We start from the raw sequence: 26,996 nt of genomic DNA, 5'->3' as shown, positions 1-26,996 counted from the left end.
AGATGAAAGAATATTCTCATGTGTCCTTTTAGCAAAATTAGATAGTCCATCACCAAATACCGCATGATCAGATCCTTCCTGTTGGATGACTAACTGAATGAAAATACCAAATTTCCTTTTTTATCCTTAGAAATATATCATTCAGTCATCAAGCGCTTCAGCTGATACGATCAGTGTCACCATCATCTTTGGAATCTAGAGTGCTGTTCTGTCTCTATGCCTTCCTCTTCTGAATCATCTCATCATTGTGAAATCTCTTCCTTTCTCAAATTTTCTTGCCTTAGCCATTTGGGCATAAAGAAGGAATTCTGAATTTCCAGCTGCATTCAGTGAAATCTAACACAACACCCCGAGCATGGTGTCATTGTCTTCTTTTATACATTCTTGAGAAATACTGTAGAACTTTGGGCACTGCCGCAAGAAAACTGAAGGGTGATGTCCTAGTGGTGTTTCATTTCAACATTATCTCATCCTGCCAGGTGATTCTATCATTTTGGTCTTGTTGTTATCTCTCTCTCTCTCTCTCTTTTTTAGCACAGTTAGGAAGAGTTGAAGAGTAATAATGAAATATTATTTAGGATAATATATTATTTAGGTTAGATATAGTAAGATTAAAATCAACATCACTAAGACCACATAACAAATGGATCCAGATAATAATTGCAAAATAGAATGAGTTTGTTTGTTTGTTTTTGTTTGCTTGTTTGTTTTGAGATGGAGTTTCGCTCTTGTCACCTGGGCTGGAGTGCAATGGTGCCATCTCAGCTCACTGCAACCTCCGCCTCCCAGGTTCAAGCGATTCTCCTGCCTCAGACTCCCAAGTAACTGGAACTACAGGTGCACGCCACCATGCCCAGCTAATTTTTTGTATTTTTAGTAGAGACAAGGTTTCACCATGTTGGCCAGGCTGGTATCGAACTCCTGACCTCAAGTGGTCCACCCACCTTGGCCTCCTGAAGTGCTGGGATTACAGACGTGAGCCACTGCATGCCAGAATGAGCTTTATTTTATAAAGGAAATAAGTGATTTATTTTGTAAGACATCTAAGAATAATAAAAGTCATGAATACCAGCCCTGATTTTGTTATCATGGCACTGCTAGCTTCATAAAATGAACTGGGAGTATTCCTTTCTATTCTATTTTCTGGATTGTATGGAATGGTTATTCTTCCTTAGATATTTCATTAAATTAACCAGTGAAATCATCAAGTCCTGGAATGTCCTTTGTTGGAAGGCTTGTACCTATAAATCCAGTTAATTTAATAGTTATTGGATTATTCAGAGTTTCTATTTCATCTCAAGTGAGTTTTGCTAATTTGCATCTTTCAAAATATTGGTCATCAAGGTTGTCAAATTCATGGAATTAATATGGTTCATGGTGTTCTTTTAATTTTTTTAAAGTATCTGTGAAGTATTTAGTGAGATTCCTTATTTCATTTATCACTTTCATAGTTGATCTCTTTTCTCCTTTCTTCTTCATCAATTCAGCTAAGGCTTCCCACTTTCACAGATCTTTTAAAAGAACTAGCTTTTGTTTTTATTGATTTTTCTCTATTTTTCTGATTTCAATTTTATTGATTTTTGGTCTTTATTATTTCCTTCTTTCTGCTTGTTTTGGATTCAGTTTATCTTTTATATTTCTTAAATTGGAAACTCATAGTTTTTATGTGAGTCATTTTTTCTCTCATATAAGCCATTAATGTAATGTATTTCCCCGTAGGCACTGATTTAGCTGCATTTCACAAATTTGGATATGTTGTAGTTTTAATTTTTATTCATTTTCAAATTATTTTCTAATTTCCCTTAAGACTTCCTCTTGGATCCATGGATTATTTAGAAGTGTGTTGTTTAATTTCAAAATATTTGCATCATGTTCAGGCCAGCTACAGTGGCTCATGCCTGTAATCCCAGCACTTTGGGAGGCTGAGGTGGGCAGATCACTTGAGATCAGGAGTTCAAGACCAGCCTAGTCAGCATGGCAAAACCCCGTCTCTACTAAAGATACAATAAATAAATAAATAAATCAGCCAGGTGTGGTGATGGGTGCCTGTAATTTCAGCTACTCAGGAGGCTGAGACAGGAGAATTGCTTGAACCTGGGAGGTGGATGTTGCAGTGAGCCGAGATCGCACCACTGCACTCCAGCCTGGGTGACAGAGTGAGACTCTGTCTCAAAAAAAAAAAAAAAAAAATTGCATAGTGTTTAAATATTGTTCTGTTATTGATTCTAGTTTAATTCTGTTGTGGTCAGAGAACATATCTTGTGTGATATTAATTCTTTTCAATTAGTTAAGGTTTGTTTTATGACCCTGGATATGGTCTGTCTTGGTAAATATTCTGTGTATACTTGAAAAGAATGTGTATTCTGGTGCTGTTGGGTGGAGTGTTCTGTAAATGTCAGATCAAGTTGGTTATTAGTGTTGTTCAGGCCTTCTATATTCTTATTTTCTGTCTCCTTATTCTATCAGTTACTAAGAGAGGAGTGTTAAAGTCTCCAGCAATAGTTTTGAATTTGTCTATTTCTTTTTCTAATACTATTAATTTATGCTTCATGTATTTGAAACTCTGAGAAAAAAATTGTGTATTATAATTTCCTAGGTATTTACCATTTCTGTTGCTATTCCTCTCTTTCTGACATTCTAAGTTTCTCTCAGCTATCATTCTTCTTCCCCTGAAGAACTTCCTATAGGACATCTTTTAGAGCAGGTCTGTTGGAGACAAATTGTCTTAGTTTTCTTCAATTTATAATATCTTTATTTATTCTTTATTCTTGAAAGATATTTTTGCTGGATATAGAGTTTGGGGTTGACATTCCTTTTGTTTCAGCACTTTAAAAATGTTGTTCCATGGTCTTCTGGCCTCCATAATCTGTGGCAAGAAGTATGCAAGTATTCCGTTTTCTCATATTTAATATGCCTTTTTTCCCAGGCTTCTTTTCTTTTCTTTTTTTTCTTTTTTTAACTAGGTCTCTCACTCTGTCACCCAGACTGGAGCGTGGTGGTGCGATCACAGCTCACTGCAACCTTGACCTCCCAGGTCCAAGTGATCCACCTCAGCCTCCCAAGTAGCTGCAATCACAGGTGAGCACCATCATGCCTAAATTTTTATTTTTTCTAGAGACAGGGTCTTGCCATGTTGCCCATGCTGGTCTCGAACTCCTGAGTTCAAGCGATCCTCCCATCTCAGCCTCCCAAAGGGCTTGGATCACAGGCATGAGCCACTGCGCCAGACCATTCAGGCTACTTTAGAGATGATTTTTTTGATCTTTAGTTTTTCAGACAATTGATTATAATTTATGATTTGATTTGTTTGACCATGGGTTTTTTGGTGGTTTTTGTTTGTTTTGTCTTTGTTTATCTATTTTTGGATTTACTGAGCTTCTTAAATCTGTAAATTTATGTTTTATGCCAAATTTATGGCATTTTCAGCTATTATTTTTAAAAATGCTTTTTCTGTACCCATCTTTTTCTTCTCCTTTTGGTACCTCAATGACATGAAGCTTAGACCTTTTGGTTTTGTATCACAGGTTTTGTATCTCTGAGACTATGTTATTTTTATTTTCTCTTTTGTTCAGTTTGAGAGATTTCTGTTCGTGAGTTTTCAACTTTGCTGACTCCTCTGTCATTCCATTTTGCCATTGAGCCAATCCAGTAAACGTCATTTTAGTTACTGTATTTTGGTTATTTCCTTTTTCCTTCTTCTTTCTTTCAAGTATGTTTGCTCTTCATGAATATAATAGCTGCTTTACAATCTGATAATTTCAACATCTAGTTAATCTTGGGGTTGGTGTCTGTTGTCTTTTACATTGAGCATTATGGAGATTTTTCTGGTATTTTATATCACTTTGGACTGTATCCTAGATATTTTAAGTGTTTTATTATGACACTCTGATTTTGTTAAAATCCTCTGTAGTGTGTTGATTGTTTTTGGTCATTATTTTAGCAGGCAATCAGCCTAGTTAGTTTTAGACTGCAAGTCCTAACGTGCCTTCTGTGGTTTTAATGTCAATTTTGTTTTCAAAGTCATTGCAGCGCTCTTCAGGGAAACCCACGTGTGCACCACCTAGAAGTCAGTCTTAACTAAACAGTAATCATGTTTTCAAAGCTGGTTGCTATGCTGCTTGGGGTCAGTTCCACACCTTTACACATCAGAGATGAACCTGGAACTTCCTGCGCAGATGTCCTTTCTTCTAGCTCTCTCTTCTCTATGATCTCCCCCACACTCTGTAGCCCCCAAGGGCTACTTTTCTGGGTCTTCTGGCTAGAAAATCTTAGGTTTTAGCCTATCTGTGCTGCTCCGCATGTCTCATGGTGAGGGCCACCTTCAGGGCCCTAGTGAGAGAAGAAAAAAAAAAAAGAGAGAGAGAGAGAAAATTAACATGGATTTCCCAATATTCCTTGAATCACAGGGCCCTTTTTCCCATTTTTTCTGGTTAGAGAAAATTTTAACGTTTTGGCCACTGCTATCGTTGGCACCATTACAAAAGTGCAGTCTCAGAATTGGGCTGGGAGAGTAAACAGAGACAAAAACAGGAATTCCTGCCACTCTGTCCCGAAGAGGCCCTCCATCCTATCCTAGCTCTTTGGTCAGAAAGTCAGCCTTTCTTTTGGACCTTTTTCTGTTCACATCTGCTGCACAGTTCCAGAATTAGGACTGCTCTTGACTCTTAAGCTGGGAACATGGGAGGAAAGCCCCATGAAACTCATAACTTTGTCATTCTTCAAATTTTGATTTCTCCCTCCATCAGCCTTCTATTATTTACCTCAGATAGTTGTGTTTTGTATTCTGTGTAGGATTTTGGGTTGTCATAAGAAGGAGAGAAAGGGTGAAGTGTGCCTACTCCATCTTAACTGGGACCGGAAGCACCTCTCAAGACCCTCATACTGCCTGGAGTGTGTTCCCTGAGGTCTTCATGCGGCTGTCAAAGAGCCACTCCCTGGTCTTCCTGACGAAGTCTCCCCTGCCCCATCATTCTTGGTCCCATGCAGTATCTGAAGTTATCCGAGTCACTTTTCTTTCTTTCTCTTTCTCTTTCTCTTTCTTTCCTTCTTTCTTTCTTTCTTTCTTTCTTTCTTTCTTTCTTTCTTTCCTTCCTTCCTTCCTTCCTTCTCTCTGTCTCGTTCTTTTTTTTTTTGAGATTTTTTTTTTTTTGAGATGGAGTCTCACTCTGTCACCCAGGCTGGAGTACAGTGGCACAATCTCAGCTCACTGCAACCTCCGCCTCCCAGATTCCAGTGATTCTCCTGTCTCAGTCTCCCAAGTAGCTGGGATTATAGGCGTGCACCACCACACCCAGCTGATTTTTGTATTTTTAGTAGAGACGGGGTTTCACCATGTTGGCCAGGCTGGTCTCAAACTCCTGACCTCGTGATCTGCCCACCTCGGCCTCACAAAGTGCTGGGATTACAGGCGTGAGCCACCGTACCCGGCCGAGTCACTTGTTTTTCTTGTGTGTTTGTTCTAAGTTTCTCCATCACAGTGTAAGCTCCTTGGGAATGTGGACTCTGTCCACATTGCTAGTCATTGTGTCTGCAGGTCCTAGAGCAGCACATAGTGACTATTCCTATGTATCTGTGACTAACGAGCTGACTGATAGGAAGGAAGGCTGGATCTGACTGATTGTCAAGATTTAACAAGCTGGGCAATAGGAGAGGAATTAAGTAACCACCAGAAAACCTCCTGATCTCTCGAGAGGGCCAAGTATGTAAAATGAGGAAGGGGAAAATGGATGGAAAATCAGTAGGATTCATTGGTTTGCTCATGGGTAACTAAGGAAATAATCAAGCCTTATATTCTAGAAAAGAAATCAGGGTGTGGAAAGCAGGGGGCATAGGGCTGTTTGGATATGTGTTTAGACCATGAGATCAACTGGGATCTACTGACTTTGCTGAGATAGCACATGCCCCTCAGGGGCTCTCTGACAGCACTTTGGGGAGGTTCAGGTGAGTCCTCTGGTGCAGGTGGAATTTAGGAGGAGTCTAAAAGTGAAGGCAGGGAAATAGACATCATTAGGACTTACAGTCCTTTTAAGCAAAAATTGTAAAAATGCAACGTAATTCCATCAATTTTCCAAAGTTTGCATGGTCAAGTAGTGATAGGGGATTGGCTGGTTGAACTTTGGATCCCTTTCCACCCTCGAAATTCCATGATTCTGCAGAGTCCGGTAGGCAGTTGGAGAAAGATGGCACAGAAAAGCAGGTGAGGTTGTAGTACCAGTGGTGCAGACTTATGGGCAAGCAGCATCAAGGCTGTAGTTGGGGACATCAGAAGAGATGACCTCTCAGAAGAGAGTGGAGAGAGACAGCACAGTCAAGGGCAGCGGGAGTCAGGTGAAGAAGGAAAATCACAGTGACTGCAGTTTACACTGGCCAGGTGCCAATGTGGGTGTGCACATGGACTTTACACATTTTCCTCCATTCCTAATTTGTTCTAGTGCGTGGAAAGATCTAGGGCATCCCAGCCCCTCCAGCCTCAGCCTTTACTGTGCTTTACTGTGGCCTAGCAGGGACCTGTGAGCAAAGGGTCTTTTTTAAGTGTCCATCCTGTGAGTAAATATGATAGAATTTTGATCATTTTTATTTATTTTTGAGATGGAGTCTCGTGCTCTCCCCCAGGCTGGAGTGCAATGGCACGATCTCAGCTCACTGCAACCTCCGCCTCCCAGGTTCAAGCAATGCTCCTGCCTCAGCCTCTTGAGTAGCTGGGATTACAGGCACGTTTCTACCACGTCCAGCTAATTTTTGTATTTTTAGTAGAGACGGGGTTTCACCATGGTGGCCAGCCTGATCTCGAAGTCCTGACCTCAAGTCATCCACCCGCCTTGGCCTCCCAAAGTGCTGGGATTACAGGCGTGAGCCACTGCACCCGGCCCTATCTTTAAATCCTACAAGCCTCACCTTGGAAAATGAGCTGAGACTAAGAAGTTCCCCCAATGTTTCTCAACCATTTCCTGTAGTCTCCATTATCTCTCCAACTTGCAAATTCAGAAATAAAAGTTTTTAGCTGTTTTCCTCCCAAGACACTTAATGTTATATTGTGTTTTCCCCCTTCTGAGAATAAATGAGCCCTGTTTGTTTTGTGTGCTGAAAAGAAAAAAGTTGAATAGCATTTATCTGAAAATAAACAAGGACTTACAAAATTTAAGAAGACTTCCCTGACATGCAGCTGGAGAAATAAGACTGTATTTTAAGAATTAAGTTAAACCAGATGTGAAATAACAGACTTTAATGGTATCCTTGAAACAAACAGGGGGGGATAGGGAAACCCCTTGGGAGATTAATGAGCCCATTAAATTTAAACAGTTATTTATTATTTTTTTTCTTTTAAGACCAAAACAGAAGGTTGCGGATTCAGAACTAGCTTGTGAGCAGGCTCATCAGTATCTTGTTACCAAAGCAAAAAACAGATGGTCAGACTTGTCTAAGGTAAGAAAATGATTATTTCCTTAAAAGGAAAGAAAATCTATTTCAGTGTTTCAAGATCACTGGGATGATGAAGCTGTTCAGATCCAGACGCTAAGATGGGAAAACAACTCTGTGTACCCGGTGTGAGGACTCCTGCTATTCTTAAAAGACTTTTTCAAACTAAATTCTCACATTCAAGGTCAAGTGAGGTTTAGAAAGATAAGGAATTGTTGGAGTTACATGGACCAAAATTCCTGGCATTACTTCAGGCTGGATATGAATTAAAAATTTATTTGGTTGGTGCAAAAGTCATCGCAGTTTTAGCCATTACTTTAACGGAAAAACTGCAATACTTTTGCACCAACCTAATACATGAAAAATATAAGATGCTGTTGTACTTAATTTTATACAATATAAACATACATTTTAAAGAGCTGTTTCTTCCTGTCTTGCCAAAATTATAGAAGCACATTTACAGGGCGGATACCCTCCACGTGCAATCCTGTGAACTGTGATTATGGTATTGAGATGGGGCTGTCTAATCCAACAGGGCCAATGACAGCCAGACCTACAAGATAATAGAACTGCATGTGCAAAACCGAGTTTGTCCTGAAATCTAGGCTGGAGATCACCACTTTATAATGCAACAAGAATGCAATAGCTTCCCTCTAATAAGTATTTTTTAAACTGCATTATGGAAATATTTTCACATTATTTTGAAAAATACCTCCACTTTGTTTCACTTGGTCATTTTCTTTCTGTGTGTGCTCTTTCTTGGCCTGTGCCCAGTGTGAAATTTTGTCTTTGAAGTCCTGCTAACCTCCAGGGACTGTCTCTACCCAACCTCCTGTCCTGCACAGAGTGGACTGTCTGTGCTGTGGACTCCATAGAGTGGACTGTCTGTGCTGTGGACTCCATAGAGTGGACTGTCTGTGCTGTGGACTCCATAAAGCAGACTGTCTGTGCTGTGGACTCCACAGGCAGGACTTGCTGCACTGTGGACTCTACAGAGTGGACTGTCTGTGCTGTGGGCTGCATAAAGTGGACTGTCTGTGCTGTGAACTCCATAGAGTCAACTGTCTGTATTGTGTACTCTATGGAGTGGACTGTCTGCGCTGGCCCACACCAACCAATCCCACAGACTGGAGCTCTGTGTGGCCCACTTTCAGAGCAGCCCTCTAGGTTCAGGGTAAGGAAAGGGTCGGGACTAGAACCTTTCATGGATTGTATCTAACAAGTCACTGCCAAACTCAAGGTCATCTAAATTTTCTCTTATGCCATCTTACAAGAGTTTCATAGTTTTGTATTTTATAATTAGGTTTGTGATCCATTTGAGTTAATTTTTGTGGAGGGTATAAGGTCTGTGTGTCTAGATTCATTTATTTAAAGGTGGATGTCCAGTTGTTCCAGCACCATTTATTGAAAAGACTGTCTTTGCTTTATTGAGTTGCCTTTGCCCCTTTGTCAAGGGTATGTTGATTATGTGGGTCTGTTTCTGGACTCTCTATTGTGTTCCATTGGTCTACTTGTCTTTTCTTTAACCAGTACCACGGTCATGATTACTGTAGCCTTATAGTAAATCTTGGCCATCAGGTAGTGTCAGTTCTCCAAGTTTGTTCTTTTTTTTTTTTTTTTTTTTTTTTTGCAGTATTGTGTTGGCTATTCTGAGTCTTTGCATCTAGAATAAGTTTATGGATCTCTACAAAACAATTTGCTGGGATTGTGATTTGGATTGAATTGAACCTATATTTGATGCTATTGAGCCTTCCTATCCATAAACATGGAATGTCTCTATTTAGGTTTTGCAAACATTAAATATTTCTCGTCAGAGTTTTGTAGTTTTCATTATATAGCTCTTGCATATAAGAGCTCTTGCAAATAAGACCAGGCTGGTTTGGAATTCCTGGCTTCAAGTGGTCCTCCTACCTCAGCCTCCCAAGTAGCTGGGATAACAGGTGCATACCACCATTCCTGGCTAATATTTTATTAGATTTATACCTAAATATTTCATTTTGGGGGGTGCTAATGTAAATGGTATTGTAGTTTTCTTTAACTTTTATTTTAGGTTCAGGGATATGTGTGCAGGTTTATTATATAAGTAAATTCATGCCGTGGCGGTTTGTTATACAGATTATTTCGTCACCCAGGTACTAAGCTTAATACCCAATAGTTATCTTTCCAAATCCTCCCCCTCCTTCCCCCTCCACCCTCAAGTAGGTCTCAGTGCCTGTTGTTCCCTTCTTTGTGTCCATGTGTTCTCATCATTTAGCTCCCACTTGTAAGTGAGAACATGCAGTGTTTGGTTTTCTGTTCCTGTATTAGTTTTCAAAGGATGTTAGCCTCCAGCTCCATTCATGTTCCTGCAAAGGACATGATCTTATTCTTTTGTATGACTTTGTAGTATTCTATGATGTATATATTCCACAGTTTCTTTATCCAGTCTACCGTTCATGGGCATTTAGGTTGATTCCATGTCTTCACTATCATGAATAGTGCTGCAGTGAACATACCCGTGCATGTATCTTTATATTTGTGTTATATAAATATATGATATGAATATATTTGCTATATAAATATGTGATATGAATATATTTATATAACAAATATATTTCTATAACAAATATATTAATATATATTTGTTATATAAATATATTATATAAAATATTTATATATGATATTTATATATTTATGTTATATAAATATATTTATATTTATATATTTAGAATGATTTATATTTCTTTGGGCATATACCCAGTAATGGGATTGCTGGGTCGAATGGTAGTTCTGTTTTTAGCTCTTTGAGGAATCGCCACACTGCTTTCCACAATGGTTGGACTAATTTAAACTCCCACCAACAGTATATAAGCGTTCCCTTTTCTCTGCAACTTTACCAGCATCTGTTATTTTTTTACTTTTTTTTTTTTTTAATTGAGATGGAGTCTCACTCTGTCTGCCAGGCTGGAGTGCAGTGGCATGATCTAGGCTCACTGCAACCTCCGCCGCCCAGGTTAAAGTGATCCTCATGCCTCAGCCTCCTGAGTAGCTCGGACTACAGGTGCATGCCACCATGCCTGGCTAGTTTTTTTGTATTTTTAGTAGAGACAGGGTTTCATCATGTTGGCCAGGCTGGTCTCGAACTCCTGACCTCAGGGGATCCACCCGCCTTGGCCTCCCAAAGTGCTGGAATTACAGGTGTGAGCCACCACACCTGGCCGACTTTTTAGTAATAGCCATTCTGACTGGTGTGAGATGGTATCTCATTGTGGTTTTGATTTGCATTTCTCTAGTGATCACTGATGAGCTTTTTTTCATATGATTGTTGGCCACATGTATTTCTTCTTTTGAAAAGTATCTGTTCATGTCCTTTGCCCACTTTTCAATGGGGTTGTTTAAGTTCCGTATAGATGCTGGATGTTAGACCTTTGTTAGATGCATAGTTTGCAAATTTTCCTCACATTCTGTAGGTTGTCTCTTTATTGATAGTTTTGCTGTGCAGAAGCTGTCAAATCTAATTAGATCCCATTTGTCAATTTTTTCTTTCGTCATGAACTATTTCTCAGTTCCTATGTCCAGAATGGTATTGCTTAGGTTGTCTTCCAGGGTTTTTATAGTTCTTAGTTTGACGTTTAAGTCTTTTATTCATCTTGAGTTTATTTTCTGTTATAAGGAAGGGGTATTTGTTATAAGGAAGGGGCCCAGTTTCAATCTTCTGCATATGGTTAGCCAGTTATCCCAGCACCATTTATTGAATAGGGGAATCCTTTCTCCATTGCTAGGTTTTGTCAGCTTTGTTGAAGATCAGATGGTTGTAGCTGTGCAGTCTTATTTCTGGGCTCTCTATTCTATTCCACTGGTCTATGTGTCTGTTTTTGTACCAGTACCATACTGTTTGGTTACTGTAGTCCTGTAGTATACTTTAATTGGGTAAGTTGATGCCTCTAGCTTTATTCATTTTGCTTAGGATTGCCTTGGCTATTTAGACTCTTTTTTGGTTCCATATGAATTTTATTTTATTTTATTTTATTTTGAGACAGGGTCTCACTCTGTCACCCAGGCTGGAGTGCAGTGGTGTGATCTTGGCTCACTGTAACCTCAGCCTGCCAGGCTCAAGCCATTCTCCCACCTCAGCCTCCCAAATAGCTGGGACCACAGACATGTGCCACCACACTCAGCTAATTTTTGGTATTTTTTGTAGAGATAGGGTTTCGCCATGTTTCCCAGACTTGTCTTGAACTCCTGGGCTCAAGCGATCTGCCTACCTCAGCCTCCCAAGGTTCTGGGATTATAGGTGTGAGCCACCACGCCTAGTCCTATATGAATTTAAAAATAGCTTTTTCTAGCTCTACGAAGAATGTCATTGGTAGTTCAACAGGAATAGCATTGAATCTCTAAATTGCTTTGGACAGTATGGTCATTTTAATGATATTGATTATTCCAATCCATGAGCATGGAATGTTTTTCCATTTGTTTGTGTCATCACTGATATCTTTGAGCAGTGTTTTGTAATTCTTATTGTAGAAAACTTTCACTTCCATGATTAGCTATATTCCAAGGTATTTTGTTCTTTTTGTGGCAATTGTGAATGGGATTACATTCCTAATTTTGCTGTCAGTTTGAGACCATGCTGTCCAAAGCAATTTACAGATTCAATGCTATTCCTGGTGAACTATCAATGACATTATCTCTCATGAGAGATGATGGTGTGTAGTTTTCTTTACTTGTAATATCTTTGTCTGGTTTTGGTATTAGGGCAATACTGGTCTCATAGAATAAGTTAGGAATTATTCCCTCCACTTCTATCTTTCCGACATGAGTTCCTGTAAAGTTTTCTGCTTATGGGTGTCTGTCCCAGTAAATTGTGATTCTCTGTATTCACCTGTCTGTCTCTCCAGTTTTGGGGACAGTGATTTGGCCTGTAACTTCACTTGTCTTATGATTTAAAAAGAGTTGTTGATTTTCCAATTTGTTCAGATTTTTACTTGTTGTTGGGACAGAGTGGTAACTTCCAAATTTCTTACATGCCAGACCTGCTACGTGTTTTTAAAGGGACTCTGAAATCCTACAGACTCAATTTTTTTTAAAGCATATTTTTTTTAAGTTATGACTCTACTATGAAGTATATAAAATACGTATGTGTAGTTTAAATAAGTTTAAAGTAGTCAGCATGTAACCACCATTCAGGTGAAGGAAAAGAATATTGCCAATATCTTACACCAGGAGCCAGCACACGTTTTCTGTAAAGGCCCAGGTAGTAAATATTTTTGATTTTCTGTCAAAACTGCTCAACCCTGTAGCACTTGGTACCATCAGACTTCCTAGTTTTTTCCACTCTAGTGGATATGTCATAGTATCTCATTGCAGATTTGATTGGCATTTTGTTTGTTATTAGTGAGATTGAGTATATTCACTTGGTCATTTATTGGTCAGGTTTCCTTGATTGTGAAGTGCTTGCTCGAGACTTTAAGTCTTCCTACGGGTTTGTCTTTTTCTCATTGGTCAACAGAAACTGTGACGATGGTCATAGTATACACTGCTCTGTGGATCCTGCTGTTTTGTAAGTGACATGTGGTGCAACTATCATCTCTCAGTGTGTATTATGTGTTCTTACCTTTTTTATATGATGTCTTTTGATAAATATAAGTTCTTTTTAATGTAGTCAAATTTGCTAACATCTCTCTGTAGGTCTTGTTTAAGAATTCCACTCTGGAGTCATGAAGATATTCTCTCACACTCTCTTATAGGAGCTTGACAGTTTCAACTTTCACATTCAGGTCTTGAAATCTGGACTAGATGTTTCCCAAGTGTGGTGAGGCAGGGACCCAGTCTCATTTCCTCCATATGGAAGTCCAGCTGTCCCAGCACTGGTCATTGTGAAGTCCCCCTTCCCCTGGCCGATCTGAGCATCACCACTGCCTACATCACGGCCCGCGGGTATTACTGACCTCCTCATTCTGTTCCCCTGATCAGCTTGCCTGTGCTGGCACCTACATCACATCTTTGTCGTCATGATAACTTAACGATACATCTTAATTAATTGGTAGGCAACTCCCTCTACCTTGTTCTTCAAGAGTTTTGAATCGCTTTGTCGAGTTCCACAAAGAAAATGACACCTTTACTATTATATTTGAGTTTTCTAATTCATGAACACAGTGTCTCTCCATTTATTTTGATCTTCTTCAATATATTTCAGTAAAGTTTTATACTTTTCTGTATAAAGGATGTCTCAGATATCACAGATTTATTCCTAGGCCTTTCTATTTTTGATGCCTTTTGTAAATGTTATCTTTTAAAATTTCACTTTCTGTGTCTGATATGTAAAAACTGTGATTGATTTTGCCTGTTGACATAGAATCCAGACTGCTTGCTAAATTCACCTCTTATAATAATTTATTTGTGGATTCTTTGTATTCCTGTGTATACGGTCATGTCAGTGAATAATAATAATTGTATTTCTTCCTGTCCTATCGTTACACCTTTTATCCTTTTTCTTGCCTGATTAAACGGGCTGAGACCCCGCAGTACAATGTAGAATAGCGGGTGATGAAGATATTCTCACTTTGTTCCTGATCTTAGGGGGAATTTTATGTTCTTTCACTATTAAGTATCATACTTGCAGAGAACTCTGTAGATGTACCCGTTATATCCACCTCATCATGTTGTTATGAAGAAGATTAAATGAGCTATTACTTGGAAACTACTAAAGACATTGCTGAGAACCACACGTGTTAGCTTATTCAAGTCTGTGGTCCTCTTATATGCCTGACAATACCTTCTGTACCCATCAGGGCCGTAAAAATGGTACCATATAATCTTGTCATAATAGCTGGAGTCAAATGTCCCTCATTTCCCCTCTTACAGCCAGAGGGCTAAAACCAAACCATCATTGAGATGAGGATCCTCCATCTCATTTCCCGGGCTCTGGTTGGCCCTTATTTCTAATCATTTTTGAACCCAAGTTGTTGATCAGGAGAAGAATCCAGGTCAAACCCCTGAGGCAACTCAGAAACCACCCCCTTCCGACACCTAATTCTCATTTCCGTTTTGCTCTATCACTTTCTTTCCAGGAATGATGAGGATACCTGGAACGTAGATTAAAAGGTGATTAAGGAGGTGGATGGGGATACATATGCCTTAGAGTTTCCCACATATTGACTAATTGAACATCTTTTCTGCTGTCATACGCACATTTCATATGTTCCTAAATACCGTATTCTGATGTTGTAGAATTTTCTAGAAACCGATAATGAGGGCAATGGCATTCTTCGACGCCGGGACATAAAGAACGCACTGTACGGTTTTGATATTCCCCTCACACCAAGAGAGTTTGAAAAGCTTTGGGCAAGGTAAGTGGCACGTGAGACTGGTTGGTTTCCATTCTTGTGGACTAGGGGTGCTTGCTGTGGCAAATTCAGCCTAATCTTTCCTACATCAGGGTAACTGGGGGCTGGGAGTATTTTCTCTTGGTTGCATCTGTCTCATCTCCTGTGTCTTTCCTTGTTCCTTGCTGCTTGGTGCTCATAGCAAGCAGCCTTGGTGGATGGGTTGGTCTTCAGTAACACGGAGAACCAGGGTAAATGCTCATCCATACCAGACTTGAGAGGTTTCTATTTCCAAGGACCTGGGAGCTCAAGCCCAGACCTTTACTGTTTTAACAAAACAAGTCACTCTCCAAGGACTTAACTCTAATATAACTCACTCAGCAGATATGCAATGGGTAAAGGGAAAAGCAGTTTCTCCCCATTACCTATAGATGGAAATTAATGCTGCACAACTGTTTTATAGGTAAGTAATTTGTGGGAAGAGAAACCAAACTTTTAGCAACTTGGAGTAGCTTCCCGAGGGTCTCTTAAACCGAAAATTTTATCCGATGTTGGTTCCATTTGTCAAATGTATTTTCGATTTAGCTGTTTTGGAATTGGGCCCCCAGTTATGGTCTTCCCTGGATAGATGTCTAAGTTTCACATTCCACTAACAATGTGGTCTATTTCCAAGTTCCAGACCCAACTTCAAATTACCTCCTTCTTCATTATATGTCCGTAGTCACCTGTATTCCCCTAGGATGGTATACCAACATCGTACGTCCACTCAGGAGGCAAACTTATGAAACCATGAGTTCATACCATTTCCCAGATTTTCATCTGTTCAAAGTGGAAGGCTGAAATGTTGGCCAAGTTTAGAATTAGGTGGGTTGTTTTGTGTCTAATTTAGAAAAGCAACTGGAAGTTCTTACAAAATGCTTACTTTTTAAAGATCAGTTCCAACACAGGGTCCAGTTAGACTCCCTGCCCATTTCTGTTTGAGTAGCTTACACTAGTAGTTCCAGCTGCGTATAGGCAGGTCTTTGTGGAGTAGGCAAATGCATAGCCCTGCCTCTCAGTTGACTTTAAGATAATCCAAAGATGACGACATGGTCCCTGTCTTTGGGGAGCTGTCAGGGCACAGAATGCATTCACACAGGTAGCTATGGTACAGCAACAACTGTGCAAAACCCCCGAGCAGAGAGCAAGTCAAGTGGCATGGGCAGTGAGTCAGGAGCAGGGGGCTAGCGGGGGCTGGAAGCTGTCATGGGTCCAGATGGAGAAGGAGACATTCTTGTTCAGCAGGCCACCTGTCTGCAGGGAGGCAGGTGTTCTATCAGAAGTGGCATGGGGCTCCCAGGGTCAGAAAGGAAGGGTAGGGCCGCTCCCTTACCAGGTCCTAGCTTTCTGGTGTTATTGACCAGGCAGTCGGGAACAATGGAATTTGAGTGTGGTTGTGGGGTGAACAGAGCTGTGGTTTAGGAAGGTGAGTCAGTTCAGGGGACAGGATGGCTGGGGGTGCTGGCCCTGGGAGACCACCACCATCACCAGGGGGACAGGACGAACCCCTGAGTGGGGGCTGGCCATGGGAATGAGAGGTATTGGAGTCATGTCCCCCACAAGGGTTGCCATGTGGGAAATGAGAGTGGACGGAGCCTCTTTCTGAGGGTGGGACAGAACTTGTTTCCATTTCAATTGGAGGTGGACACTCACTGTTGGCTTGTGGCTAAAGTTTCTTTACATGTTTATGAACATAATTATGAAATGTGCAGATTTTCACCCTGTGTTGACAACTGCTTGCAGTCAGAGTTTTGTCCACTATTGTTTAGTTGACCTCATGCCACACATGGTGAGTGGTTAAGAGCAGCAGCTCTGCAGCCAGATGCGTGAGCATGACTCCTGCCTGCTTCCTGCTGTGTGGCCTCCATCAAGTTACTTAGCTTCTCTGTGCCATGTACTCCTCATCATCTGCAAAGCAGTAGATGATGTTCCCTGTCACCCAGGGCCACTTGAGTCCTGGGTAAGGAGTCATATTAAGTGCTAGCCCAGGGCGTGGCATGCAGTAACCACTCAGTAAATTTAACACACCCTTTCTTCATTTGTTCACCCAGCAAATGCTTCTTAAACACTGGCTCTGCGCCTTTGCAGAGGTTTGCAGGGCTGAGGATGACCAAGATAAACGAGTAATCCAGAGCTCATCGCCTAAGACACTCAAATGCTCTTAAGGAGAGAAAGTCTTGGTAATTAAGTGCTGTGTCCCTGTCAGGACCTCTGAAGGCTCAGAAATCAAGCACTAATAAACTGGGCTTTTAAGCTGAGTTATTTCACATACAAGATTAATTTATGAGGAAGTGGAAGAGTAATGGTGAATCTGGTTTGCTAGAGAGAGAATACATTTGGAGGCCATAGAAAAGTCCAGTTCTTGGGCTGGTAATTCCTCTACTTCCTCCCTTCAGTGAATCCCTTTTTCCCTCTGGAATTGCCTTTGGGTTGGCACACACATTCACCTGGTGACCCCTCCCGTGTCCGTGTTTTTCATTTTCCCTTAGGTCAATCGTGCAGTTCCTAGGACACTTTGCAAATTATAGCACCTATCATTTTTATTTCACTTCATTAGGTGAGCTACTTCCTGGAAAGTATTGCATGCAATATCTACATTTTCAAAATCAAATCAAGTTTTTATTGATTCAAGATTTTCTTCACTGCTATTTTTGTTCTCCACTTTTTTACTGTGTCAAAATACACATAACGCAGTTTACCATCTTCACCAATTTTAAGCACACAGCTCGGTGGTATTCAATACGTTCATCGTGTTGTGCAGCTGTCACCACCGTCCAGCTCCAGAACTCTTTCCATCTTGTGAAACTGAGATTTTTTTTTTTTTTTTTTTTGACAGAGTCTCACTCTGTCACCGGGCTGGAGTGCAGTGGCACGATCTCAGCTCACTGCAACCTCCGCCTCCCAGGTTCAAGCGATTCTCCTGTCTCAGCCTCCCAAGTAGCTGGGATTACAGGCACGCACCACCACGCTCAGCTAATTTTTGTATTTTTAGTAGAAACGGGGTTTCACCATGTTGGCCAGGATGGTCTTGATCTCTTGACCTCGTGATCTGCCTGCCTCGGCCTCCCAAAGTGCTGGGATTACACGCATGAGCCACCAGGCCTGGCCCCTTGTGGAGTTTTACAAAGGTGGTTTCAGTCCCTGAGCAAGGAAGGGGTCAGTTTTGCAAAAGGACCGTTATCATCTTTGCTTTAAAGTTAAATTACGAATTAAATTCTTCCCATAGTTAGCTTGGCCTACACCCAGGAATGAGCAAGGGCAGTTTGTGTGGTTAGAAGCAGGATAGAGTCAGCGACATCAGATTTCTCTCAGTGTCATACTTTTTGCAAAGGTGGTTTCAGTTGGAAGGCCAGGCACAGGGTGTCGCTCAGTGTTGACCCTGGGCATGGGAGGCACCTCCTTGGGGAGGGCTTGGCATTCCGAGCACCTGCTGTAGCCTCATTTAACCAGGTAGAATTCAACTCTTTGAATCTAAAACAAACTTTGCTAGAAAACTCTGAAGAGGGAGAGGGTGTGCTCTAAAAACTCACCAAAGGGACGACCCGAGTAGGAAAAGCAGCAGGCTCAGAAATATCCATGGAGATTGTTGCTTGTGTGAAACTAGCCAGCCAAGCAGACCTGCCAGAAAGTTTGCAAGATAATTAATGCCCAATTTATGCACATTTCTTGATATGGCAGGTGAGTTATATATCAGTATTCAAATATAAACAGAAGAGACTGTGAAAAAGCAGCTGTGCCATGTATAGCAACTCGTGTGGACAAAAAAAAAAACAAAAAAAAAAAACCATGGTTTTCAGTTCACAAGAAGTGAGGCCATTTCTATTAGCTCAACCAAAGCAGTGCCCAGAGAGAACCTACTCGGTGCCTGTCTGGTGGAACCTCTGGACAGGGAGCCTCAAGATGGGAAAGGGTTTTAAAAGGTTGAGTGAACAAGATCATTAGCTTAGAAATGGGAAGATTCAGTGGGATGCGATGTCAGAGGGTGACTTTTAGAAGCACTGAATACAAAGAAGTTCGACTTGGAGATGTGCTAGCCAGGTAGACTCTAAGCTCAACATGAAGGAAGTGTGGTTCTCATGTCTGGCATGGCTTTACCTAAGGCTAGCCCCCTTTTTACTGGGGAGAGTAATGGGTGGAATTTGGCTCTTGATGGGTACTGGAGCAGATGGTGTCTGATCTTCTGTGATTTCATCAGAACATACTGAATATGCCCTTTGAGCATGTTCAGCTTCAGCAATTGGACACTATATTAGTCTATTCTCGTGCTGCTATAAAGAAATACCTGAGACTGGGTAACGTATAAAGAAAAGAGGTTTAATTGGCTCACGGTTCCACAGGCTGTACAGGAAGTGTGATGCTGGCATCTGCTCAGCTTCTGGGAAGGCCTCAGGAAACTTACAATCATGGTGGAAGGAAAAAAAAGGAAGCCAGCGCTTCTTGTGGCCAGAGCAGCATAAAGGTGGTGGGGGGTGCCACACACTTTCAAACCTTCAGATCTCATGAGAACTCAATATCACGAGAACAGCACAATGAGGATCGTGCTAAACCACTCATGAAGGATCCAGTCACCTCCCACTAGGCCCCATCTCCAACACTGGGGATTACAATTTGACATGAGATTTGGGTGGGGACACAAATCCAAACCATATCAGACACTTTCATTTCTAAAGAGCAGCTATTTGAGTCATTAGACCTCCCTCCAAGATGGTACCTGAGAGAATTCCTTGTGTCCCCAGCTGCATGAGGTGCTGTGTCTGCCTCTGCTGCCTGGCCTAGGCCATCAGCAGGGCTTATACCACACCTCCTCATTCTGCCCTGTAACTCTAGGGACAGTGGCATTTGAAGATACTTCTGAAATGTATGTGGGAATTAAGTGCCTAAACTGAGCGGAAAGGACTAAGACATTCTTAGCAAAGCAAACCAATCAATGTGAACATACTCAAATTATGTGTATAGCTGAATTGCTGTGTGCACAATAAATGGGCAGAGTAATCTGATTGTGTCATAAGTTAGTGGCCGTCACCATCCACGAATGTGAGTTTTTACGGGTCCTGTGTTTCTGTGCACACTTTTTCCTGGCACATCTATTGCTGAACCATTTGAAAATTCAACCTTTATAGGCAAGTTGGTGTTTTAAAATGTTACACAAAGGGTTATACAATGAAGGGTGAGGTTATGTAAGCTGAATTAGCTCGCTTATTAATCACATTCACAACAATATTTTAGTTGCAGTTGTGCAATCTAGTCTTCTGTTCCTTTGGATGAGAATAGAATGTTTACGATCTTCATTAATGAAGCAATTAAGAATGCCTTTTCATTCAGTTCAAGTGTCATGATGGAAAGTTTGTTGTTAGTAAGCCCTTGAGCACAGCACACCAGGAGGGCAGTCCTTCCTTAGAAATGCACTCCCTTCACTTTTCTTAGCCCAACAGCCATGAATGGATAACGTAGCTCATGCAAAGTGTGTTGCTGAATGCTGTGAATTTGTAAAAATGATTAATCCATAGTTTCTCCTCAAGAAACCTGCCATCTAGTAGGCAGATAAGACATGGACCTAGGAACTGGATGGAGGCAGGATGTGGGAAAAACTTTGGGTGGCATAGAGCAGTAGCAAATGCCAACATGCACTCCTCATGTATCCGCAAATGCACTAACCCGTCGGGTCCTCACCGCGCCTTGAGGAGCTCAAAGGAAGGCACGGTTGTGGTTCTTTTGACTTAGGAGGTGAGAGAGGTTTCCAAAAGAGGTGCACTGCTCCCTGGGGGCTGCTTGTCAGGTGGGTGGGTGGGCTGCGGACCATTCTGTTAGGAACCCTCCTGTCAGAATGAGGAACCCCGGGGAGCTTTATTCAGAGGGCATCTTGACCAGAGTTGCATTATTACATTGTCCTGGTGCCACAAGGCTAGTTAGAGTCCTGACGTAGTTCAAGGAGAGAGGCATGGCCCTGGGATCACCCTAGAAGCTCAAGAAATGGCAGCCCTTGCGCCTCCTAGGTATGTCCATGTGAAATTCAACTTCCTCCCTGCAGCCATCTTAGCATCACCAGCAACAGGGAAGCCCTTGCTGGAGGCGCTTGCCCCTGATGGTGCTGCTGAGACCACAGCTCTTCAACAGCCAAAGAGAAGCCTCGGGAACTGCAGAGCCCACAGGCCTCTTTCTGAGGCTGTGTTGTCTTGTTGGATTTTAAGAACAAAATTCACTGAATAAAGGTGGAAGTGTACTTTTCTGGGTTGCAAAATTAAGGCCATCCTCATAATAGACACCTGAAAAGGTCTGCAGGGGATAAGGAGCTGATGGTCTCAGCAGGAGCTGGGCGGGGCACTGTCCTGAGACCTCATGTCTAGGACCGCCCGTGACGGCTCCCAGCTGAGGGACTGATCCCTGGAGCAGGAAAGGGCCTTGCCAGGTGAAGAGCCGGCAAACTGGTATTTACCTAGAGCCCTCTATCTGCCCCCTGCCTGCAAAGTAGCGGAGGACGTCGTCCAAGGGGACTTTTCTTACCTTGTCAGGTGGAGTCCGTGTGGAGAATGGGGCGAATGCTGTGTTGAGGCAGCAGGTGGGTGGCAGACACATGGCAGAGGAGCGGGGACCTGCAGGGCACAGAAGGCAAGGGAGCATGGAGAGAGCCCTCAGGGGCACCTGTGGGGACAGGCCCACATGGCAGAGGAGCGGGGACCTGCAGGGCACAGAAGGCAAGGGAGCATGGAGAGAGCCCTCAGGGGCACCTGTGGGGACAGGCCCACATGGCCTTTGGGAAGGGTGGTGGTCTTCCAACTCCCGAGAGCCTCTGCAAGTTGTAGCACAAGTGCGTGAAGCAACATTTACCCAAACGTCTATCTGCTTTCTCTCCTACCTGCCACCCCTTCCCCTTGAGGACAAGAACGTGGTCAATAAGAACATTTTCTTTATTGTTCATCCAGCTCAAACAGTCACACAGGGCTTAGTGTGTCACAGGCAACTGTGGGTTCCCTAGATCCTCCAGGATCTCATCAGTTAATGAGCAGAGCAAAAGGGAGCTGTACCTCTCAAAGGAAAACTGATCGTACTTCTACTCCATCAGACAAATGCCCAAGCAACATCCTGATGGGAGAATTATGCTGGCAACATTGTTTAAATATAGTCTCATTCCTTGTAACTCTGAGTTCATCTGGGGAAAATCACATCTGCGAATGCCATTTTTATCGATTAGATGAGGACCAAGATCTTTCTGTAAAAATAAATGCTTTCTTTCTTTAAAGAAAATTGGCAATTTGCCTTAAAATTTTTATTGAAGTAATTCTATTCTATTTGAATAACGTTGGGAGATAAAAACCCTCCATTATGCCTTTTTTAATGAGTTCTAATTCAGAAAAATCTCAATAATAGAAAATGACATAAAAGGTACATAGCATAATTCTTATCTTGTTTTCCTCACTGGCCTCTCTCATTGGCTGTATGTAATTGGCATCTCTTCAAAGAGGAAATGGGGAATTTTACCATCTTTGAATCAAGTGACATTCACTCATTCGAGTTTTAAGATTGAATATGCTTTTTGAAGAATTTTTTTCTAAACCTTAGCATAATTCCTTTCACAGGTAAGTATTCAATTTTTAAAAACTGCTGAACGGGCGAGGTGCGGCAGCTCACGCCTGTAATCCCAGTACTTTGGGAGGCCGAAGCAGGCGGATCACCTGAGGTCAGGAGTTTGAGACCAGCTTGGCCAACATGTTGAAACCCCATCTCTACTAAAAGTAGAAACATTAGCCAGGCATGGTGGCCGGCGCTGTAATCCCAGCTACTCGGGAGGCCGAGGCAGGAGAATCACTTGAGCCTTGGAGACAGAGGTTCTAGTGAGCCCAGCTCGCACCACTGTACTCCAGCCTGGGCCACAGAGTGAGACTCTGCCTCAAAAACAAAACAAAACAAAAAACAAAAAACAAACCTGCTAAATGTATGGAGGGGTTGACTTTAATTTTCTGTAGTCACAACTGTGTTTCTAATAGAATGACAGGTGAGTGGCTTGGGTTGCTCTCTCTCCTGGCAGGCCATGTGTGGCGTGACCATCCTGAATGCTGATGTGCCTGTGAGTCACCTGGGGTCCTTGTTAACATGCGGATGCGGATCGGATCAGGAGTAAGCCTGAACTCACGCATTTCCAGCTCTGCCAGGCGGGGCTGATGCCGCTGGCCCACAGGGCATGCTCCGAGTGGTGAGGGATGGAAGACCAGCTCCTCATGGATTGTGCAGGCATTTTCCAAACCCTGAGCACCAGCACACCTTACTGGCTACTGAGAAGTGCTTTCTGTTTTTGTTTTTGTTTTTGTTTTTGTTTTAAGATACGACACCGAGGGAAAAGGGCACATTACTTACCAGGAATTTTTACAGAAATTGGGTATTAACTATTCGCCTGCTGTCCATCAGCCCTGTGCAGAGGATTATTTCAACTTCATGGGTCATTTTACAAAGCCACAGCAGCTACAGGAAGAGATGAAGGAGCTGCAGCAGAGCACAGAGAAGGCTGTGGCAGCCAGGTGAGTGAGGAAGGATCATGGGGCCATCATCTAGAAGTCCCCTTTTACATCTGGCCTCACAGCACAAGTTATTTTAAAATGGTACCTTCCCATGCTGGCAAAGTTACAGGGAAATGATCGTGCTTGTTCACTGTTGTCGATTCTAGAAATTGGTGCGAAGTCAAAGAGTAATTGAAAAGCTATAGCCCATTCCATCTTACCCAGTCACAATCTTATATCATTCATCATATTTTATGGGTCACCCTTGAAAATGATCCTTTAAATTTAGTTGTGGATGGCATACCGCCTGGCCACGCCCTTGGCCCAACTAGAATGCAGGCTCAATAGGGATGTCTGTCACTTTACCTGGTGTCTAGCACCGAACAGACACCCAGTAATATCTGTTAAATGAATAAAGGAAAGAACCAGACATATCCTTTAACTCACACTTCTACTTTCAGGACTTGATCCTGAAGAAATAATTCAGAATAAGCCAACAGCTTAGCAACGGGAAGGTGTGACCTGCAGTGTGTCTTTTTTTTTTTTTTTTTTTTTTTTTTTTTGAGATGGAATCTCACTCTGTCTCCCAGGCTGGAGTGCAATGGCGCTGTCTCAGCTCACTGCAACCTCCACCTCCCGGGTTCAAGCGATTCTTCTGATTCAGGCTCCTGAGTAGCTGGGATTACAGGCACACGCCACCACGACCAGCTAATTTTTGTATTTTTAGTAGAGGTGAGGTTTCACCATGTTGGCCAGGCTGGTCTTGAACTCCTGACCTCAAGCGATCCACCTGCCTCAGCCTCCCAAAGTGCAGTGTGTCTATAACAGCACAACGACAACAAAGGGAATACCCTCCAGTCCCAAATTAGTGCACTGGCTTAGCAAAGAGTAGCCTGAAAGAGCATGAAATTGCCTATGCCTGCTGTGGCCACTGTGGAAGAACACGGAAATGTTTGTGTAAAGGGCTAACAGGCAGTTACGTTTTGGGTAGTATGTGTACCATGAGTGGAACAATATCAAATGTAGGAGCAGGTGCCTGGGACCAGAAGATGCTGTGCAGAAGGTACCCCACTGGATTTGGTTGGTGGGAGCATACATGATTCCTTTCCATTTTTAAAACTGATATTTAATAGTTGTACATATTTGGAGGGTATGTGTGATATTTTGATACTTGTATACAATGTGTAATGATCAAATCAGGGTAATCGGTATATCCATCATCTCAAACATTTATCTTTCTACAAATTCTACAAATCTTCTCTTCTAGCTATATTTTTTAAAAAATGTGTGGGTACATAGTAGGAGCATATATTTATGGTTACATGAGATATTTTGATACAGGCATGCAATGTGTAATAATCACTTCAGGGTAAATGGGAAATCCATCACCTCAAGCATTTATCCTTTGTGCTACAAACAATCCAATTATACTCTTTTAGATATTTTTAAATATACAATTAAATCTAGCTACTTTGAAATATACAATAAAATTATTGTGTACTTCAATATAACATTTTATTGTTATAAAATTGTATGTAACAATAAAATTGTTAAGTATAATTTCCCTACTGTACTATCAAATACTAAAATTTATTCCTTCTATTAAATTGCATTTTTGTACCCCTTATCCAACTTCTCTTATCTTCCCCCTCCCGACCCTTCCCTTCCCAGCCTCTGATAACCTCTGGTAAATTAGCCTCTGGTAATTTACTCTTTATCTGTCTGAGATCAACCTTTTTTTTTTTTTTTTTTTCCTGAGACAGTGTCTCACTTTCATCACCCAGGCTGGAGTGCAGTGGCTCCATCACGGCTCACTGCAGCCTCAACTTTCCAGGCTCAGGTGATCCTCCCACCTCAGCCTCCTGAGTAGCTGGGACTACCAGTACACACCACCACACCTAGCTAATTTTTGTATTTTTAGTAGAGATGGGGCTTCACCATGTTGCCCAGGCTGGTCTCAAACTCCTGAGCTCACCCACCTGCCTCAGCCTCCTAAAGGGCTGGTCTTACAGGCGTGAGCCACCGCGCCCAGCTGAGATCAACTTTTTAAACTCCCACATATGAATGAGAACGTGTGATATTTGTCTTTCTGTGCCTGGCTTATTTCACTTCATATAATGATGTCTAGTTCTGTCCATCTTGCTGTGAATGACGATTTTCTTCTTTTTTATGGCTGAATAATGTTCCATTGTATATGTGTGCCACATTTTCTTTATTAATCTGTTGATGGACACTTGGGTTGATTTCATATCTTGGCTATTGTGAGCAGTGCTGCAATAAACATGGAAATGCAGATATACTGATTTCCTTTCTTTTGAATATATACCCAGCAGTATTATAGAATTTCTGGATCATACGGTGGTTGTGTGTTTAGTTTTCTGGGAAATTGCTGTACTGTGTTTCACAGTACTGTACATTACCACCAACAGTGGATGAGTGTTCCACCTTCTCTGCACCTTCACCAGCATTTATATTTTGTCTTTTTGATGATGGCTATTCTAACTGGGATGAGATGATATCTCATTGTGGTTTTAACTTGCGTTTCCCTGATGATCAGTGACCTTGAGCATTTTTCACATACCTCTTGGCCACTTTATATGTCCTCTTTTGAGAAATGTCTATTCAGGTCTTTTGGCCATTTTCGAATCAGGTTATTTATTTTCATGCTGTTGGGTTGTTAGAGTTCCTCATATATTCTGGTTATTAATCCCTTGTCAGATGGGGAGTTTGTAAATATCTTCTCCCACTCAGTAGGCTGTCTCTTCACTTTGTTCCCTTCATGGTGCAGTAGCTTTTCAGCTTGACGTAATCCCATTTGTTTGTTTTTCCTTTTGTTGCCTGTGCTTTTGAGGTCTTATCCAAAAAATATTTGCCCTGACCAATGTCCTGTAGCATTTCCCCAATGTTTTATTCTAGTAGTTTCATAGTTTATGGTCTTACATTTAAGTTTTTAATCCATTTTGAGTTGATTTTTGTCTGTATTGAAAGATGGGGATCTAGTTTAGTTCCTCTGCAGGTGGATATTCATTTTTCCCAGCACCATTTATTAAAGAGACTTTTCTTTCCCCAGTGTGTGTTCTCAGTGCCTTTGACAAAAATGAATTTGCTGTAAGTGCATGGTTTTACTTCTGGATTCTCTACTCTGTTCCATTGGTCTTTGTGTCTGCTTTTATGCCAGTACAATGCTATTTTAGTAAATATAACTTTGTAGTGTAATTTGAAATCAGGTAGCGTGATGCCTCTAGCTTTGTTCTTTTTGCTTAGGATTGCTTTAGCTATTTGGGGTCTTTTGTGGTTCCATATGAGTTTTAGGATTGTTTTTTCTATTTCTGTGAAGAATGTCATTTGGTATTTTGGTAGGGATTGCTTGAATTAGTAGATCACTTTGGATAGTATAGACATTTTAACAATATTAATTTTTTCAATCCATGAGCAAGGGATATCATTTCATTTTTGTTTGTGTCCTCTTCAATTTCTTTCATCAGCGTTTCATAGTTTTCTTTGTATAGCTCTTTCATTTATTTGGTTCAGCTGATTTTTAGGTATTTTATATTCTTTGTAGATATTGTAAATGAGATTGCTTTATTTATTTCTTTTTTGGATTGATCACTGTTAACATATAGAAATGCTACTGATTTTTGTGTATTGATTTCGTATCCTAAAACTTTACTGAATTTGTTTATCGGTGCTAGGAATTTTTTGGTGGAGTCTTTAGGGTTTTTTTAAATATAAAATCATGTCATCTGCA

At 41.5% G+C, this 26,996-nt stretch overlaps 1 protein-coding gene across 21 annotated transcripts in view; it reads left to right on the top strand.

Annotated features, from left to right (window-relative positions):
- The window catches only part of EFCAB6 (EF-hand calcium binding domain 6), a 283,240-nt gene that overhangs the window by 190,953 nt on the left and 65,291 nt on the right, over positions 1 to 26,996 (top strand). For all 21 annotated transcript variants that reach the window (XR_010155956.1, XR_010155963.1, XR_010155962.1 and 18 more), the window contains 3 exons: positions 7,326 to 7,422; positions 14,626 to 14,744; positions 23,075 to 23,269. Coding sequence is in view for 11 of the 21 variants with exons in the window: in XM_016939334.4 (XP_016794823.3) it covers positions 7,326 to 7,422; positions 14,626 to 14,744; positions 23,075 to 23,269 (411 nt within the window). In the remaining 10 variants the exon portion in view is untranslated. The remainder of the gene's footprint in view (positions 1 to 7,325; positions 7,423 to 14,625; positions 14,745 to 23,074; positions 23,270 to 26,996) is intronic.

This window comes from Pan troglodytes, chromosome 23, assembly GCF_028858775.2.
Source record: "Pan troglodytes isolate AG18354 chromosome 23, NHGRI_mPanTro3-v2.0_pri, whole genome shotgun sequence".
Classification (NCBI taxonomy): domain Eukaryota; kingdom Metazoa; phylum Chordata; class Mammalia; order Primates; family Hominidae; genus Pan; species Pan troglodytes.
The sequence above is the reverse complement of the archived record's forward strand: the minus strand, read 5'-3'. Positions and strand labels throughout refer to the sequence as shown.